The following is a 20,961-nucleotide window of genomic DNA, read 5'->3' as shown; positions in this document are numbered from 1 at the left end:
CTTAAACAAATCTAGAACTGGAAGAGATGAGAGATTGATTGCCACTCTATAAGGAACAATCCATTTCGATAACATTTAATGTGAAAGTATATATTAATAGGAGTCTGTTTTTACATTTTTCATGCAAAATGACAGCCACATTGCTGCAGAAACGAACACACACACACACACACACACACACACACACACACACACACACACACACACACACACACACACACACAAACACGGCAATGTCAGTGCCCTCCCAATCTGTTGAGAGCAACTTTAGCGCTACACATCGCTGCTCTGTGACGGAGCCGTCTCTGCACGCTGCTGACAGCTCTGGCATCTCACCACTCCTCCCATGTCTCCAGAAAACCTCCTCATCCCTGCCTTCATTCTCCCTCTGTTGGTCAGCACACACACACACACACACACACACACACCGTCATATCGTCATACCTCACATTAATCTCTCTATCACTGATCAACTCACATAGCCGGTATTAGCAGAGTGGTAGAGATAGAGCCAGTCTGTGTGAGCCAGAATCTTATGACCTACAAACAGGTGTATGGTGACAGCACTTGAAGAGGCCTGTGATTTGGGCCAGTGAGCCACGTATGTCTCTTGTCTTCCACCTACGATGGATCGTTCTTTTCTCCCTTCTCTTTTGTGATCTATCTATCACAACCTCTGCAAGCTGCCAGGGCGCCGTCGAATTGGGGTGACAGGTGTCTGGCGCGAGCATTCTGCCGAAACCGGCGGGGAGAACCGGCCCATTGTTGTTCCAGACACGTCGGCAGAAGCCCAGCACTGGGCACACTGCATTTCCAGACACCGTCGGCAGAAGCCCAGCACTGTGCACACTGCATTTCCAGACACCGTCGGCAGAAGCCCAGCGCTGTGCACGCTGCATTTCCAGACACCCCCTCTCAGAGTTCCTTCTGAGGTTACCCCTCTCATTCACTCACCTCCAAATTGCCTTTTGAACCCACTCTCCTGCTCCTGGAAGGCTGTGTGTAGGACTATAGGCTGCTTGGAGAATGTTCCTCAGCCTGGCTTTGGTTGTTAACCTCTATGTGACCGGCGGGACGAATTCGTCCCACCTACGTAACATCCACTGCCAGCCTGTGGCGCGATTTTCAAAATCTTCAAAATCCTATTACTTCAATTTCTCAAACATATGACTATTTTACAGCCATTTAAAGATAAGACTCTCGTTAATCTAACCACACTGTCCGATTTCAAAAAGGCTTTACAACGAAAGCAAAACATTAGATTATGTCAGCAGAGTACCAAGCCAGAAATAATCAGACACCCATTTTTCAAGCCAGCATATAATGTCACCAAAACCCAGAAGACAGCTAAATGCAGCACTCACCTTTGATGATCTTCATCAGATGACAACCCTAGGACATTATGTTATACAATACATGCATGTTTTGTTCAATCAAGTTCATATTTATATCAAAAACCAGCTTTTTTACATTAGCATGTGACGTTCAGAACTAGCATACCCCCGCAAACTTACGGGAATTCGCTAACATTTTACTAAATTACTCACGATAAACGTTCACAAAAAGCATAACAATTATTTTAAGAATTATAGATACAGACCTCCTCTATGCACTCGATATGTCCGATTTTAAAATAGCTTTTTGGTGAAAGCACATTTTGCAATATTCTAAGTATATAGCCCAGGCATCACGGGCTCGCTTATTTAGACACCCGGCAAGTTTAGCACTCACCATAATCATATTTACTATTATAAAAATGTCATTACCTTTTGTTGTCTTCGTCAGAATGCACACCCAGGACGTCTACTTCAATAACAAATGTTGGTTTGGTCCAAAATAATCCATCGTTATATCCGAAAATAGCGTTTTGTTCGTGCGTTCCAGACACTATCCGAAATAGTAAAGAAGTGTCGCGCTTGGCGCAATTCCTGACAATAAAATTCAAAGTATTCAATTGCCGTCGTCGAAGCATGTCAACCGCTGTTTAAAATCAATTTTTACGTCATTTTCTTCGTAGAAAAGCGGTAAAATTCCGACAGGGAATCTCCTTTTCGGCAAACAGAGGAAAAAATCCCAAAGGCGGGGGCGGTCGGGGTCACGCGCATAAGCTAGTGTCTCTTGATGGGCCACTTGAGAAAGGCGATAATGTGTTTCAGCCTGGGGCTGGAATGACGACATTCTCTTTTTCCCGGGCTATGAGAGCCTATGGACGACGTGGGAAGTGTCACGTTAGAGCAGAGATCCTTAGTAAATGATAGAGATGGCAAAGAAGTTCCAGAAATGGTCAGACAGGCCACTTCCTGTAAAGGAATCTCTCAGGTTTTGACCTGCCATTTGAGTTCTGTTATACTCACAGACACCATTCAAACAGTTTTAGAAAATTTAGGGTGTTTTCTATCCATATGTAATAAGTATATGCATATTCTAGTTACTGAGTAGGAGTGGTAACCAGATTAAATCGGGTATGTTTTTTATCCAGCCGTGTCAATGCTGCCCCCTAGCCCTAACAGGTTAATGACTCAGGTTGTCCGCCATCTGCAGAACCCCAATGGTAATAGACTGGCTTTACTTCTCTTCCAGTTATGGCGCCGTCAGGGTGTTTTCTCAGACCAGGCTTATCCCAGAGGTTCTGAGGTATTGAAATGTCTCCCAGGACACAGGGCAGGTTTATACTCAAGGTTTATTCGGACAAGCCCTGCCTATAACAGACTTACTGTCACACATGGTTGGGTTAATTACAAATCCATATGCCTCAGTCTCATTTATAGATATCTTTGATTATACACTAAAATTAAATGATCTCACTAAAACACAATCAATCCAACCTGCCTTCTTCTCCCCAGCCTGCTCTGAGTTTTATGGTAAAACATGGCTCTGAGATCTGGGTTGGGCAAAAACCTGAAACAAACCATAGTGCTATCTCTCTCAGGAAGGGGCGATGCAATTCCATTAAACTCCAGTGCTCCTTTAATGAACTTCAGTGGAATCTCTTATCTGAGGCAGAGGGCTGGGCTAATGTAAGTTGTGACAGACTGTGTGCCCCCTCATAACACCCATCGCCTAGTAGTCTCACTCCCTGAAAAAGGTTGCTTGGAGCATAAATATGTGAAATTAACTGGTACACCTGTGATGGCCCAGGTGACAGACAGGCACATCATAATCCTCCAGATAACCATTAAAGGTGAGAAAACGTAATAAGCAAGGTACATTTAGAGGTAAAATGTTAATAAATGCCTGAGATCTCTCCTCCAGAGCAGGAAGGAAAAACAGAGAAACTAGCAGTATGAGCCAAGTAAGAGGAGAACACATACTATAGAACTAATCTCCTATTGATTAATCTACTCCTTTGAAGAAAACTCACAGAATCTCTCTTCCACGTCCTATCTCAGACAACAAGAGGATGTTTTTTTGCCCTCCATTCTAGGAGTTGAGAAACTATTGAGCAGTGTGTGTGTTTGGATGAGTGTGGAAGTGTGTGGTGTGAGATTGCATTATACTCTCCCAGAGTGAAGTGGGGAAAGGGGAAGTATTTCAGCAAGCCAGCTGGTAATTAAAGAGGCGCAATCAATCCGAGCCGCTGACCGGCTCGTGAGAAATCCATCACGGGGCCGCAGTAAAGCGCTAATTTGGAACCATTAGGGGCTGCCGAGTTTGCAAACAGGACTGTAATGATGATGACTGGCGTGGTTCGAGGCCTTTGTGCGGCTGTCAGACTGGCCCACAAGAGGGACGGTTGTGGAGAGATGGCTTAACAGCAACCCAGTATGGAGAGAGAGAGAGAGAGAGAGAGAGAGAGAGAGAGGGAACTGGAATTACACTTATTTTTGTAACTATCATGGCAGTTAGACTGTGACTTGGAATAGGCTACTCTTTACTGTTGCTTTACTGTCCACTGTAGCAGGTCCACTGTGGAATGTACAAGCATAGATCTATGGCATATGAGGTAGAGCGGTTGAGGTAAATTACCTGCCCATTATTTGGTCATGCAGTGCTTACAGTACGTCTGAGTTAGCCTTTGTTTTGTGAGGAGATTGCCCCTGCGTCCCTAAAACGGAAACCCAAAGTGGGAGATGGATGAGTGCAGATGGAGAGCATGCCACCTGTGCCAATGACTTAGCAAAGAGATTACACTGGCTCTAATACTACTCAGAGACCCTCGGTGTCATCCCTGTGACAGACATCACACACATTGAGGAAATGAAAAAAGTCCTGTCGGAGGCAGCCAAGCGAGTCTCTCCTTTTTGTCTGTTTTCCATCCACCCTTGACACATCACCGCCTGTCTCCCAGAGCAGAGCACATGACCTGAAAGCATAACGACAATCTGTGTGTCTTGCCATGGACCTTAGCGTATGGAGATTACCATGCATTAAATGTTAACCTTCACTACAGCGGCACTCAGGTCCTCTCTGAGGGAAACCTTATGGATTGTTTAAAGGATAAACTATTATCAACTTTACAGGTCAAGATGGGTCAATAATGTCTCTAGGAGAGGGGTTGAAAATAGCCTTTAAATTATTACACTCTTTCATATTCTGTAGTGGCATCGCATCACTTCCTGGCTGTACTGTACCTACTGGGCACAGACATCAATTCAATGTCTGTTCTACGATGGTCCAACATAACTTTATTGAAAGGACCTGGAAACAACATTGATTCAACCAGTGTATGCCCAGAGGGTAGCTGGTTTCTAGAAGCCTTGAGCTGTCATGTTCTGTGTTAGAAAGTCAACACATTTTACCTGGATTAGTTCACAGCCATTGCGCTTCCTTGATGGCCTGGTATTGTGACTGGAGAGGTGACAGTCAATACCAGCCTGAATCCACAACTCAATTGCTCCATCTTTAATATTCATGACTGTGCATGTCGTCAGTCACATAGTGTTAGGCTCTCAGAGAGCTCCTGTCATGACTTCCGCCGAAGTTGGTCCCTCTCCTTGTTCGGGCGGCATTCGGCGGTCGAAGTCACCGACCTTCTAGCCATCGCTGATCCACTTTTAATTTTCCATTGGTTTTGTCTTGTCTTCCATCACACCTGGTTCCAATTCCATCAAATACATGTTGTGTATTTAACCCTCTGTTCCCCCTCATGTCCTTGTCGGTAATTGTTTCTTGTAGTGCTTATGCACGGTATGCTGGTATTTACCGGGTTTTGTTTGACCCATTTATTGTATTGTTCTGTTGACGGTGGTTTATGGATATTAAACGACACCTTTATAAATCAGTTTTTGCTCTCCTGCGCCTTACTTCACTGACGCCAGTACGCATTGCACTACAGAATTACCGACCAAACTATGGAGTCAGCAGGAACAGGTACCCCGGGTATAGGGGTGGAGGAGCGCGTCCGGGAGCACGCAGCAACGCTCCACTATCTTGGCACCGCCATGGACCATGTTGTCCAGACAATGGACCACTGGGAGAGACAGGGAGTTCTTCCAGTACCTCCACCAGCACAACCGGGGTCTCCCCTGAGTGCCCCTCTTCCTCCTGGTCCCAGTGGGATTCGTCTCTCCCTTCCCCAGGAATACAACGGAAAGGCTGCGAACTGCCAGGGGTTCCTTTTACAACTGGACCTATACCTGGCCACCGTCCACCCGGCTCCGTCGGGCCGTGAGAGGGTGTCCGCCCTCGTCTCGTGCCTCACCGGGAAAGCCCTGGAGTGGGCCAATGCCGTGTGGAGAGAGGGAGATGCGGCGTTGGACCAGTTTGAGGAGTTCACCCGCCCGAGGGTAGAGCAGCGGGTGAATGCCTCTTCCATCTGAGGCAGGAGACGAGGAGCGCCCAGGAGTTCGCCCTGTAGTTTAGGACCCTGGCTGCCGGCGTGGGATGGAACGACAGGGCCCTGATCGACCATTGCCGCTGCAGTCTGCGCGAGGACATCTGTTTCTTTTTTGTGAAGAAGAAGGAGGGTGGTCTGCGCCCGTGTATTGACTATTGGGGTCTGAATCAGATCACTGTGAGGTATAGTTACGAGCTACCGCTCATAGCCACAGCAATTGAGTCAATGTACGGGGCGTACTTCTTCACCAAACTAGATCTCAGGAGCGCTTACAACCTGGTGTGTACCCAGGAGGGAGACGAGTGGAAGACGGCTTTCAGTACCACCTCAGGGCACTATGAGTACCACGTCATGCCCTACTGGTTGATGAATGCGCCATCAGTCTTCCAAGCCTTTGTAGACGAGATTTTCAGGGACCTGCACGGGCAGGGTGTAGTGGTGTATATTGATGACATTTTGATATACTCTGCTACACGCGCTGAGCATGTGTCCCTGGTGCGCAGGGTGCTCGGTCGCCTGTTGGAGCATGACCTGTACATCAAGGCTGAGAAATGCCTGTTCTTCCAACAGTCCGTCTCCTTCCTAGGGTATCGCATATCCACCTCAGGGGTGGAGATGGAGAGTGACCGCATTTCAGCCGTGTGTAATTGGCCGACTCCCACCACGGTAAAGGAGGTGCAGCGGTTCTTAGGGTTTGCCAATTACTACCAGAGGTTTATCCGGGTTTTGGTCAGGTAGCGGCTCCCATTACCTCACTGCTGAAGGGGGGCCCGGTACGCTTGCAGTGGTCAGCTGAGGCGGACAGGGCTTTTAGTCACCTGAGGGCTCTGTTTACCTTGGCTCCCGTGCTGGCCCATCCGGATCCCTCTTTGGCGTTCATAGTGGAGGTGGACACGTCCAAGGCTGGAATAGGAGCTGTGCTCTCTCTGTGCTCGGGTACGCCACCGAAGCTCCGCCCCTGTGCCTTCTTCTCGAAGAAGCTCAGCCCGCGGAGCGAAACTATGACGTGGGGGACCGGGAGCTGTTGGCTGTCGTCAAGGCCTTGAAGGCGTGGAGACATTGGCTTGAGGGTGCTAGACACCCTTTTCTCATGTGGACTGACCACCGCAATCTGGAGTACATCCGGGCAGCGGGGAGACTGAACCCTCGCCAGGCAAGGTGGGCCATGTTTTTCATCCATTTTGTGTTTACCCTTTCCTACAGACCAGGCTCCCAGAACGTGAAGGCAGACACATTGTCCCGGCTGTATAACACAGAGGAGTGGCCCATGGATCCCACTCCCATACTCCCCGCCTCCTGCCTGGTGGCGCCGGTAGTGTGGGAGCTGGACACGGACATTGAGCAGGCATTACGTGCAGAGCCCGCTCCCGTCCAGTGTCCCGCTGGGCGTCTGTACCTCCCGTCTGCTGTTCGTGACCGGTTGATCTATTGGGCCCACACGTCACCCTCCTCTGGTCATCCTGGGATCAGTCGGACAGTGTGCTGTTTGAGCGGGAGGTACTGGTGGCCTACCCCTTACCCGTTCCACAGCGGCTTTGGTCGCACTTGTCGGTGGATTTTCTGACTGATCTTCCACCCTCACAGGGTAACACCGCGATCCTGGTCATTGTGGATCGTTTTTCTAAGTCATGTTGTCTACTCCCTCTGCCCGGTCTCCCTACAGCCCTACAGACTGCGGAGGCCTTGTTTACACATGTCTTCTGGCACTACGGGGTGCCTGATGATATAGTATCTGATCGGGGTCCCCAGTTCACGTCTAGGGTCTGGAAGGCATTCATGGAACGTCTGGGGGTCTCGATCAGCCTTACTTCAGGGTTTCACCCCGAGAGTAATGGGCAGGTGGAGAGAGCGAACCAGGATGTGGGCAGTTTTCTGCGGTCCTATTGCAAGGACCAGCCGGGGGAGTGGGCGGCGTTCGTGCCCTGGGCCGAGATGGCACAGAACTCACGTCGCCACTCCTCCACTAACCTCTCTTCCTGCCAGTGTGTACTGGGGTACCAGCCAGTTCTGGCGCCTTGGCATCAGAGTCAGACCGAGGTTCCTGTGGTGGACAACTGGTTCAGGCGCGCGAAGGAGACATGGGAAGCTGTCCATGTTCACCTTCAGCAGGCCGTGACGTGGCAAAAGGTGAACGCAGATCACCACCGCAGTGAGGCCCCGGTGTTCGCACCGGGGGATCAGGTCTGGCTCTCGACCCGAAACCTGCCCCTCCGCCTGCCCTGCCGGAAGCTGGGTCCGCGGTTTGTGGGGCCATTTAAAGTCCTGAGGAGAGTGAATGAGGTTTGTTATAGGTTACAGATTCCACCCGATTACCGTATTAACCCCTCATTCCATGTGTCTCTCCTCAGGCCGGTGGTGGCTGGCCCGCTCCAGGAGTCTGAGATGCGGGAGGTTCCTCCACCCTCTCTAGACATCGGGGGGGCCCCGGCATACTCCGTTTGCTCCATACTGGATTCGAGGCGTCTGGCGAGGGGCCTTCAGTATCTCGTGGAGTGGTAGGGGTACGGTCCGGAGGAGAGGTGCTGGGTTCCAGTCGAGGACGTGTTGGACCCTTCAATTCTGCAGGAGTTCCATCGTCTTCGCCCGGCTCGCCCTGCGCCTTGCCCTCCGGGTCATGCCCGAGGCCGGTGTCGACACGTTACTAGAGCCGCGCGTCAAGGGGGGGTACTGTCACGACTTCCGTCGAAGTTGGTCCCTCTCCTTGTTCAGGCGGCGTTCGGTGGTCGAAGTCACCGACCTTCTAGCCATCGCTTATCCACTTTTAACTTTCTATTGGTTTTGTCTTGTCTTCCATCACACCTGGTTCCAATTCCATCAATTACATGTTGTGTATTTAACCCTCTGTTCCCCCTCATGTCCTTGTCGGTAATTGTTTCTTGTAGTGCTTATGCACGGTATGCTGGTATTTACCGGGTTTTGTTTGACCCATTTATTGTATTGTTCTGTTGACGGTGATTTATGGATATTAAACGACACCGTTGTAAATCAGTTTTCGCTCTCCTGCGCCTGACTTCACTGCACTACAGCTCCAAATGGAGCAGTTTTTCTATTCAAATTTTCCCTTCAGAAGATGGAAGCTATGCATACCTCAAACAACTTGACAGTTAGTTAATGTTTCAGTAGCATTGACTGAGCGCTGACAGCAGGCCAATAACACTGGATCTCTAGAAGCATCTCTCCATCTCTGTTCCTCACTATTTCATATTTTCATAAACAAATGAAAGGGTTGATAGGGCTTCTCTCATTCTGGTGACAAAGAGAAGGAACAAGCTTGTTTCCAATCTTAAACCACAATATTACCATTATTACAATATTACCATACTGCAATGTATGTCCATTTGTTCAGATCCGTAAATATCTCGTATTCTAAATAAGACCTAGTATTTCTATTTTCCACCAACTTGTGTAACTTCACATCATGAAGAACACCAGATCAAAAGGACATGAACTAACCACAATATTTTCTGTACAAACAAAACATTTCACACTATATCACTGTTTCCAGGGGCATCTGAAGAGGCAGGAATGTGTCTATGGGTCTGGTCTAGAAACAGGTTGAGAATCACCTGGGAGCTGAGTCACAAGGCTTAGCTGGACTGAACTGGCAAAGCAGAAAAGCAGCCCTGATTCCCAACGCTCCCCTGCTGCAAAATCTCACACTTTGTCATAGTGTGTCACCGGTACTATACAGCCCTGCCTTTTTAATTGCTTGTCCTAAGGAAGGAGGATGTGGGTGGAAACAAGGGAAAGCATCAGTTATATTTAGTCTGCAGTTTTCTTTCCTTCCCTAACCAAAAAATACAATTAACTAGAGGCAGTAAAAATAACCTTTATGAGCTTCCTTCCTGAGTTTGGATGTTACAGCAGCTCTATTTTATGTCAGACGGTGACACAGTCCTTGTTGATCATCCATAGGTCTGCTATGAGTCCCTCAGGATGTTATCGAGGCAGGGCGCCCTGTTCCTATTTTATTTAACTAGGCAAGTCAGTTAAGAACCAATTTATATTTACAATGACGGCTGACCCCGGCCAACCCCTAACCCAGACGGCGCTGGGCTAGTTGTGCGCCGCCCTATGGGACTCCCATCACAGCCAGTTGTGATACATCCTGGAATCGAACCAGGGTCTGTAGTGACACCTCTAGCACTGAGATGCAGTGCCTTAGACAGCTGCCCCACTCAGGAGCCCTTTAAATGTTCCTGGGGAATGGTTGAAAGTGTAGATCCTGTTGAAAGTGAGTAGTTTAGTACTGTAAGTCATGAATGGAAGATCAACCATCAAAATGATGCTCTGGAACTTTTGTATAATTTCAGCCAGTAGTTCTCACGAGCCAAAACAGGTCTCCATTTATTGTGTACTACAGTTAGTCATCCAATTGTGTGTTGCTTCATCCATTTCATATTATATGTTACTTCCTGTCATTTTGTTATATATACACTGCTCAAAAAAATAAAGGGAACACTTAAACAACACAATGTAACTCCAAGTCAATCACACTTCTGTGAAATCAAACTGTCCACTTAGGAAGCAACACTGATTGACAATAAATTTCACATGCTGTTGTGCAAATGGAATAGACAACAGGTGGAAATTATAGGCAATTAGCAAGACACCCCCAATAAAGGAGTGGTTCAGCAGGTGGTGACCACAGACCACTTCTCAGTTCTTATGCTTCCTGGATGATGTTTTGGTCACTTTTGAATGCTGGCGGTGCTTTCACTCTAGTGGTAGCATGAGACGGAGTCTACAACCCACACAAGTGGCTCAGGTAGTGCAGCTCATCCAGGATGGCACATCAATGCGAGCTGTGGCAAGAAGGTTTGCTGTGTTTGTCAGCGTAGTGTCCAGAGCATGGAGGCGCTACCAGGAGACAGGCCAGTACATCAGGAGACGTGGAGGAGGGCGTAGGAGGGCAACAACCCAGCAGCAGGACCGCTACCTCCACCTTTGTGCAAGGAGGAGCAGGAGGAGCACTGCCAGAGCCCTGCAAAATGACCTCCAGCAGGCCACAAATGTGCATGTGTCTGCTCAAACGGTCAGAAACAGACTCCATGAGGGTGGTATGAGGGCCCGACGTCCACAGGTGGGGGTTGTGCTTACAGCCCAACACCGTGCAGGACGTTTGGCATTTGCCAGAGAACACCAAGATTGGCAAATTCGCCACTGGCGCCCTGTGCTCTTCACAGATGAAGCAGGTTCACACTGAGCACATGTGACAGCCGTGACAGAGTCTGGAGACGCCGTGGAGAACGTTCTGCTGCCTGCAACATCCTCCAGCATGACCGGTTTGGCGGTGGGTCAGTCATGGTGTGGGGTGGCATTTCTTTGGGGGGCCGCACAGCCCTCCATGTGCTCGCCAGAGGTAGCCTGACTGCCATTAGGTACCGAGATGAGATCCTCAGACCCCTTGTGAGACCATATGCTGGTGCGGTTGGCCCTGGGTTCCTCCTAATGCAAGACAATGCTAGACCTCATGTGGCTGGAGTGTGTCAGCAGTTCCTGCAAGAGGAAGGCATTGATGCTATGGACTGGCCTGCCCGTTCCCCAGACCTGAATCCAATTGAGCACATCTGGGACATCATGTCTCGCTCCATCCACCAACGCCACGTTGCACCACAGACTGTCCAGGAGTTGGCGGATGCTTTAGTCCAGGTCTGGGAGGAGATCCCTCAGGAGACCATCCGCCACCTCATCAGGAGCATGCCCAGGCATTGTAGGGAGGTCATACAGGCACGTGGAGGCCACACACACTACTGAGCCTCATTTTGACTTGTTTTAAGGACATTACATCAAAGTTGGATCAGCCTGCAGTGTGGTTTTCCACTTTAATTTTGAGTGTGACTCCAAATCTAGACCTCCATGGGTTGATAAATTGGATTTCCATTGATTATTTTGGTGTGATTTTGTTGTCAGCACATTCAACTATGTAAAGAAAAAAGTATTTAATAAGATTATTTCATTCATTCAGATCTAGGATATGTTATTTTAGTGTTCCCTTTATTTTTTGGAGCAGTATGTATATATATATATATATATATATATATATTATGCAATTTGTACAATATGTTATGAATTGGTTGTGCTTAAGATCCCTGACTGCATCTTTAACCTTTAGCATTCAATGAGTCAGTGACAAGGCAGAACAGGAAAATGTCCCCTTTCAACAACAACAAAAAGTATAACTGTGTTGTATGTATAGGCAATCAAACCTTTGACTAGATTTGACAGACTGCCAGGGAATTGCGGTCAGTCGTCATCTCATAAGCAGAAGAGACAGATAGAGGAAGAGAGTGGTGGATGACTGCAGAATGCAGACCCCTGAATTGGGCTCCCGAGTGGCGCAGCGGTCTAAGGCACTGCATCTCAGTGCTAGAGGCGTCACTACAGATCCAGGCTGTATCACAACTAGCCGTGATTGGGAGTCCCATAGGGCAGCACACAATTGGCCCAGCGTCGTCCAGGTTTGGCCGGTGTAGGCCGTCATTGTAAATAAGAACTTGTTCTGAACTGGGTTATCTAGTTAAATAAAAAAAATAGGCCATTATCCATAAAATCATTCAACAGTGTATCCATAGCTCCTCTTTTTCATACCAAGGCTGGGCTGTTTGACAGAAGACCCCCGCCCACCTTCTCTCTCCGACCCTCTCACTCTCACAGGCAAATATGCCAGCTGCTCGCAGCCTTTGATTTCATCATGCCCCAGATCTGCACTGTAATGAGCGTGCAGGCAAATCAATAATTCACTGGAGTTTGAATAATAACAGGGTGATCAGCATGTGTGTAAAAAGAGGCGTGTAATCAATGCCATTCAGGGGCCTGCATTCTGCAGTCATCCACCGCTCTCTTCCTCTATCTATCTCTTTTCCGCTTATGAGATGATGACTTGATCTGTCAATTCTAGTCAAAGGTTTGATTGCCTCAATTGCCTTCATGTACGGACACGTAAAAGTCATGATTAAAATGCAGCGGTGTCTGTATCATCCATTCACATTGTCAGTAACAGCACAAAGCTGAACTGTGCTTTGGATTTCTTAGGGCTCTTATTCAGAGTCCATTGTTGGCTACACTCCAGACATATGATGTGACCAAAGTCTGCCCAATATGCCTCTGACATCTCTGCATCAGTGACCATGGACACCAGAGATTTCAATCTCACAGGAGAGAAAATGGAAAAAAACTGAAACCCCTCACCTCACTTGTCATTCACAAAGCTGTATTGTATTTGAAGTAATCTCCCTGTCTTTGGCTCATACAGGTATTACTCAAAAAGTGAGAACAAGCAGTTTTACACAGTCACCCAGATACAGGGCTTACCTTATGTGAATCTTCTTATGTCCAAGACATATCTTCTATCAATCCAATGGATGAGTCTGAGGTTTGATCAAAAACCTTCATCGATGAAAATAATGACACTCTGGCTTGAAGAAACAGTTGTTGTTTTATACAAGTATATGCCATTACATGTTTATAACGTAGCTACAACACAATGCCTTTCTGTTTTCCCTCCAGTGCCTCCTGAGGACCCAGTGATCCGTGGTGGTCCGGTGGTGAGCCTGAGAGCAGGAGATCCCCTAAACCTGACCTGCCACGCTGACAACGCCAAGCCAGCCGCATCCATCATCTGGATCCGCAATGGAGAGGTCCTCAATGGAGCCATGTACTCCAAGGTAAGCATTGAGGTGTGTAATACACAGTTTGTTTTTTAAGGATGGAGAGAGGGCTGGGGTTTTTGAGGGGGGAGTGGTTAGACACTTACCCATTCCCATAGGTAGAAAGCAAAAGCCCTCAAACACTACTTCTTCCATGTAATAGGTTATATCACTCATCAAATTCCATTTGACGCTAGTCAACCCTTTCCTTGAAATTTGTTGTGAATAGCCACTTTAAGAGCACTAGCCGTCTGTGACGGGTGATTACTTGTGCCATCTGTAAACTGTGCCTCAGCATTCAGCCTAGATTGATTGGAATAAAATCCCTCGAAAATACAGTGTCTTCTCTGGGATGTCTAAAGGATGTTTGTCCTCTTCGCCCAGCTAATGCCTCTACCCAAACAAGCAGATGGTGGGCGATAAGAATGCAAGTCGGTGACTCTCCAGCACCTTTGCTGTCTCCTAGGTGCCATGCTTCTCTCTTTTCAGTGGCAGGGTCCATAAAGAGATCTGTTCGGTCACTTCTTTATTGGAGAAGCCGTCCCTGATCTGTGGTATTCAGAGAAGATGCTCTGCCAACCAACCCTAGCCTTCAACTCAACCATCACCACACACAATGCCACACCAGACTGCCAGCTGGCCCCTCTGGCAATTCAATGACACTAACCCGCGGGCTAAACATGTAATCAATGCCACTGTCTGAATTTCCATATAAACAAGGAGAGCGAGCGGGCACCAACTCTCTCTCCGCTGTCTCATCCCATTATTGGCTTTTTTCAAAGAGCAGATAAATGCCATTGATTGGGCTGGGATACGGCACAAGCCCAATTGAATAAAACAAGGTGCCGTTTGCTAATAGTAGGGGGGATAGCATGCTTCTTACATACACTTCCTCTTTCTGAAACAGCAGCAGCAGTGATGTGGGGACATTGTAGCCCAGCTGATGGATGGCAGCAGCAGCTGAGCCATGCAGTCTCTAGCCACAGCCTTCCCCTCATATCACTACCATTACATATAAATGTGTTAAATTAAAAGTGGATGATTGTCTCCTGAGAAATGTAGCTTTTGAGAAGATAATTGGCTGTCCTGCCCCATCTCGACCCTCGCCTCGCTCCACACCCCACAGATGATGGGAGGTAATATGGCCAGATGTGCCAGAGTAAGATGGTAGTTTCCTGATGCATGGCTTCCTCTACTCTACAAGAATGGCTTTGACCCCTATAGGTCTCAGAATGACCTCCCTCAAAATCCTAATGGATCAGTTATCTGCCATTTATCTTTAAGTAAGCTGTTACTTTGTGATAAGTACTTGGACCTGGTATGGTCTTACTGTATGAAGCAGTCATTCAAAAGATATGGTTATACTGCATGTGAATGGCATTGAGTATGGGCTTGACCTTGACCTTGTTATACTCATTGCATACTGTACATTGTGAGGAGGCCTAGTACAAGCTTCAGATGATGGAAAATCTGAATTTGAGAACAAGGGAGAATATCTAAATCCTAACCGTCTCGTCTTCGGTTCCATTCCACGGGGGACTAGTACGAAAAAAGTAGGGAAATAAATGCACTCACTACTGTAAGTCACTTTGGATAAGAGTGTCTGCTAAATGACTAAAATGTATAATGTAAATGTAAACCCAAACCACATTTCAGTCAGCTCCTTATGGATGGACTGATGAAAAAATGTAAGGGGTGTCACCATAGTAACTTCCACAGGGCTGAGGGAATCCATTACTCTGTGAAGCATTCAAATGCACGACACCAGAAAATAAGTTATGTTTATCGTCCCTCTCTTCCTCCACAGATACGATGTGTGTGTGTGTGTGTGTGTGTGTGTGTGTGTGTGTGTGTGTGTGTGTGTGTGTGCTCAAACACACATGCATGTGGGGGTCTGGGAGAGGAACTGTGTCCATCTGATGAATGGGCATGTGCCTGAACTCAATTTTATACACTAATTGTAGTCTCACCCATTAATTTCTAATGACCAGTCATTTTTGACCGGGAACACCACAGGTGTACAAACGTTAAATAAAACACCCAAAATGTAATGAAAATCATCAACATTTATATTGTGTATTCAGATGCCCTGTGTGGACAAAGTCATGGAACCTTATGACAATCAGATTAAATTAACTACATTTTTCAGAGAAAGAACTTGTAAATCGGTCCAATTCGAGCGGAACACAGCAGGAGGGTTAATAGTAATGTTCAATACCAAGTGAGGCGGGGGGAAATCATCCTGGAAAAAAGTAACTAATTAACTTTAAAGAGTGTAAAATACATGTCACATTTTTCACACTCAAGAGACAGGTTGAGTTCCCAGTACTTTCCCTGCATAATAATCTATAGTACCCCTTACTTTCCCAGTATTTCCATATTACTCGCTACATTTAACCTTTCAAATGATTCAACAAGTATCAGTCTCTCTCTCTTTCATTGTTTTTCTCTCTTGTCAAGCTAATTAACCTCACTGGCTTTGTGCAAGAGAAATTAAAAGTAGGCCTTGGGTGCACTAAAAGAGTAATTTAATACATTTTGTTAAACAGAACGTTAGAAATGATCTGTCTTTCTGGTAGTAGGATTATATAAGTTAATCAAGTAAGACCTCTTTAACCTCATGACCAGAGAAAATTGTGAAAATATATTATTTTCTCTTTTGCAGAAATAGGATGTACAAAGTTTATGCAATTTATATTTTTTCTTAGTGAAATTAATATCCAGTAATGAGCTTTGAAATGTGCTTCTGGTTTGGTCTGCAATTTTACAAATGCTGATTTAATTTAACTTGGAACCACATTTCATGTTTGGACATATCAAAGGCTCATTAGATTAACTGCAGAATATTAATGTCAGCCAAATGATTAGTGTAAACAGGGACTAGACATCCCTCTGAGCCTCCCTTCATATTCCCTTTCACTGGTATTTTTACCTAAATAATGGAAGTATTTCAGGCATGTCTGAAAGGTGAAAACTGTCCATGTTTTATTTTTTATTAGCCTTCCTGTTAATTGTAATAAACATAATTAGTGTAAAGGTTAGGTAAAAACAATTTACAGACATTCCTGAAAATAGAAAAAGCTCCATATTTATCAGTAGAAACGTAACCAGCATTATCATTATACTATAGGTTCACTCATATTGTCACGTCCTGGCCAGTATAAGGTTAATTGTTTTTGTAGTTTGGTCAGGACGTGGCAGAGGGTATTTGTTTTATGTGGTTCGGGGTGGTGTGTTTGTGTAAAGGGTGTTTGATTTAGTATTTCCGGGTTTTTGGTTGATGGTCTATGTGTTTGTATTCTATGGTTAGTCTGGTGTGTGTGTTTCTATGTTTGGTTAATTGGGGTTGGGACTCTCAGTTGAAGGCAGGTGTTGTCTATCTGCCTTTGATTGAGAGTCCCATATATTAGGGTGTGTTTGTGTGTGTGATTTGTGGGTGATTGTTCTGTGCTTAGCCGTGTGCCTAGTCAGACTGTTATTGTCGTTCGTTTTTCGTGTTTGTTATTTTTGTATGTTCATTTTGAGAGTAATTAAAAATCAACATGAGCATTCACGTACCTGCTGCGTTTTGGTCCTCATTCACCGACGACAACCGTGACAGAATCACCCACCACCAAAGGACCAAGCAGCAGAGGAAGGAGCAGACGGAGTTCGAGTTGGACTGGCGGGAGAAGTGGACTTGGGAGGAAGTTCTGGACGGGGCCGGACCCTGGCATCAGGCTGGGGATTATCGCCGCCCGCAATGGGAAATTGAGGCAGCCAAGGCAGAGAGGTGGTGGTACGAGGCCATGGACACGCTGAAGGAGAAGCACGAGAGGCACCCCCAAGAAAATTTGGGGGGGGGGCACACAGGTAGTTTGGCTAGGCGTAAGAAGAGCCGGAAGCCAGCTACCCGTGGTTATATGGAGGAGCGTATGGGGTGGAGAGCGCGATAGTGCGCTCCTCAGCGAAACATCTCACCCATACGTACGCACAGTCCGGTGCGCGTTATTCCAGCCCCTCGCAGGTGCCGTGCTAGAGCGGGCATCCAGCCTGGTAGGAGGATGCCTGCGCATTGGTCGCCCGTACGCCTCCGAGGACCAGGCTACCCAACTCCCGCTCTACGCACGGCTACCATCAGGCCCCTGCACAGCCCAGTCTGCCCTGTACGAGCACCCCGCTCGTACAGGGCTACTAGTTCCATCCAGCCAAGGCGGGTTGTGCAGGAGGTAAGATCTAGACCGGCTGTGCGCCTCCATAGCCCTGGGTTTCCAGCTCCTGTCTCTCGTGCGGACCCGGAAGTGCGTCCACCCAGTCCGACTCGTCCTGTTCCCGCTCCCCGCACTAGCCTGGAGGTGCGTATTCATAAGCTGGTATATCCGGTACCAGCACCACGCACCAGGATTATAGTGCGTCAGCCCGCCAGTCAACAGTCTTCATCAGAGCTGCCCGCCAGTCAACAGTCTTCATCAGAGCTGCCCGCGAGTCAACAGTCTTCGTCAGAGCTGCCCGCCAGTCAACAGTCATCGTCAGAGCTGCCCGCCAGTCAACAGTCATCGTCAGAGCTGCCCGCCAGTCAACAGTCATCGTCAGAGCTGCCCGCCAGTCAACAGTCATCGTCAGAGCTGCCCGCCAGTCAACAGTCATCGTCAGAGCTGCCCGCCAGTCAACAGTCATCGTCAGAGCTGCCCGCCAGTCAACAGTCATCGTCAGAGCTGCCCGCCAGTCAACAGTCATCGTCAGAGCTGCCCGCCAGTCAACAGTCATCGTCAGAGCTGCCCGCCAGTCAACAGTCATCGTCAGAGCTGCCCGCCAGTCAACAGTCATCGTCAGAGCTGCCCGCCAGTCAACAGTCGCCAGAGCTGCCCGCCAGTCAACAGTCGCCAGAGAGGTCAGACTGCCCTGACGGTCCCGAGTTGCCAGACTGCCCAGACTGTCCCGAGTTGCCAGACTGCCCAGACTGTCCCGAGTTGCCAGACTGCCCAGACTGTCCCGAGTTGCCAGACTGCCCAGACTGTCCCGAGCTGCCAGACTGCCCAGACTGTCCCGAGCTGCCAGACTGCCCAGACTGTCCCGAGCTGCCAGACTGCCCAGACTGTCCCGAGCTGCCAGACTGCCCAGACAGCCTGGAACGGCCTGAGCCGGAGCCACCTCCAAAAAATAGGTGGTTTGGGGAGGGGGGGGTGTAGCACAGTGCCGTCGTTGACGGCAGCCACCCTCCCTTCCCTCCCTTTAGAAAAGGGGAATTTTTGTTGGTGTTGCTTGGGGTTATTTTTTGTTAAGGTGCTTCTGGGGTAGCACCTTTAAGGGGGGGGGGTACTGTCACGTCCTGGCCAGTATAAGGTTAATTGTTTTTGTAGTTTGGTCAGGACGTGGCAGAGGGTATTTGTTTTATGTGGTTCGGGGTGGAGTGTTTGTGTAAAGGGTGTTTGATTTAGTATTTCCGGGTTTTTGGTTGATGGTCTATGTGTTTGTATTCTATGGTTAGTCTGGTGTGTGTGTTTCTATGTTTGGTTAATTGGGGTTGGGACTCTCAGTTGAAGGCAGGTGTTGTCTATCTGCCTTTGATTGAGAGTCCCATATATTAGGGTGTGTTTGTGTGTGTGATTTGTGGGTGATTGTTCTGTGCTTAGCCGTGTGCCTAGTCAGACTGTTATTGTCGTTCGTTTTTCGTGTTTGTTATTTTTGTATGTTCATTTTGAGAGTAATTAAAAATCAAGATGAGCATTCACGTACCTGCTGCGTTTTGGTCCTCATTCACCGACGACAACCGTGACACATATTCATTCAATATGACCTTCTACTGTCTATGCACCCTTATCCCTTATCTTGAAGAGCAAACTTCACTCTCTCCCTAACCATTTTTCAATTCCTTTCTTAACTTGGGAAAGGTATTCTCCTCACATGCTCCAGGCAGTGATATGGGAAATCATCAATTTGTAATTCGAGCTATTTTAAAACAGCTAGTGGCTGGGTGTTGAGTTCTATGCTGTAGCCGGGCGTATACAAGATGAATGACTTTAGACAGGTCCAGAGCTATGAGAGAAACAATCCTGATGGTGTCAGAAAGGATATTACATTGACACATCCTGCTGCTGACAGCTAATACGTACTGCTTTAGAGGTGAGTGCCAGGGCTTCTGTAGCCTGGTGAGATCTGAGACTCTTCACCAAGACATTTTGTTTTCATGCAAATGCAGAAGAACAATATATGATCATGTATCTTTATGCTATTTTGCGTATTCCTTACATACATATTATTTGACTCCAAGACAATAGTATTTTTGCTTAGCTAGGTACAGGAACACTTGAGTAAATGAGGGATACAAAGTATATTGAAAGCAGGGGCTTCCACACAGGTGTGGCTCCTGAGTTAATTAAGCAATACACATCCCATCATGCTTAGGGTAATGTATAAAAATGTTGGGCAGGCCATTATTCTGGCTACCATGGCTATTCTCACAAAAGTTGACAATGTCCCCATCCACAGGGCACGAGTGGTGACTGAATTGTTTTATGAGCATTTTAATTTTAGTATTTTTAAAAAAATATTTTTTATTTTTTATATTTTGTATTTTTTCACCTTTATTTAACCAGGTACGCTAGTTGAGAACAAGTTCTCATTTACAACTGCGACCTGGCCAAGATAAAGCATGGCCAAGATAAAGCATGAAAATGATGTAAACCATATGCCATGGTCATCTCAGTCATCAGATCTCAACCCAATTAAACACTTATGTGAGATTCTGGAGCAGCTCCTGAGACAGTGTTTTCCACCACCATCAACAAAACACTGAATTATGGAATTTCTCGTGGAAGAATGGTGTCGCATCCCTCCAACAGAGTTCCAGACAATTGTAGAATCTATGCCAAGGTGCACTGAAGCTGTTCTGGCTCATGGTGGCCCAACGCCTTCTTAAGAGATTTTGGCAGTTACCTGTATATCTTAAGAAGACAGTCGTTGACTGGAGATAGCAGAAAAGTAAGATGATGAAAAGGCATGCATGTATGCAAAACCTCCAAACTTCCTGGCACACAGCTAATATAATGCCAGGTTCCTTGACACTTTAATATGCAGTCAGTGTGTGGCATATCTAGCTAGGTTTCATTATGATTCTCAAACTTCCATGAAAGGAGAGACATGAGGTGGTAATTACTGCCATTATCCAGAAACCTGTCAATAGCTTTCATTGTGACATGCCTTAATATGTAACGATCATTGCAGCTAAAATATTTATTGTCACCTTTGCGAACTTACAGATGTTATTATAAAACAAGGACTTGTTGAGAGCCAGTTTCAGAGGGCAGCAGTGATGTTTCAAATTTCCTCCCACGCGAGTCATGACCTTGGTTTGAAAAGTGCAGAAAGGTCCTCAAAGGAAGTTTGATGAGCTTTCTTGTCTATGCTATTGAGCTACAGGCAGTTAGATTTGGGTATGTCATTTAGGCAAACATTTAAAAGAAGGGGCGGATCATTATTAATAATGGCCATCATATTTTTACTTGTTTCATTGAGTGAAAAAGTGTAATATTAGAAGAGCTTCTACTATGAATCCCA

General features: G+C 47.0%; 1 protein-coding gene across 4 annotated transcripts in view; it reads left to right on the top strand.

The window, feature by feature from the left end:
• Positions 1-20,961, top strand: part of LOC106581099 (kin of IRRE-like protein 3) — a 311,742-nt gene that overhangs the window by 175,952 nt on the left and 114,829 nt on the right. For all 4 annotated transcript variants that reach the window (XM_014162832.2, XM_045703859.1, XM_045703858.1 and 1 more), the window contains exon 4: positions 13,286-13,443. In XM_014162832.2, the coding sequence (XP_014018307.1) occupies positions 13,286-13,443 (158 nt within the window). The remainder of the gene's footprint in view (positions 1-13,285; positions 13,444-20,961) is intronic.

Source organism: Salmo salar, chromosome ssa20, assembly GCF_905237065.1.
Source record: "Salmo salar chromosome ssa20, Ssal_v3.1, whole genome shotgun sequence".
Classification (NCBI taxonomy): Eukaryota; Metazoa; Chordata; class Actinopteri; order Salmoniformes; family Salmonidae; genus Salmo; species Salmo salar.
Note: the sequence above shows the minus strand (reverse complement) of the source record. Positions and strands in the feature narration are given on the sequence as shown.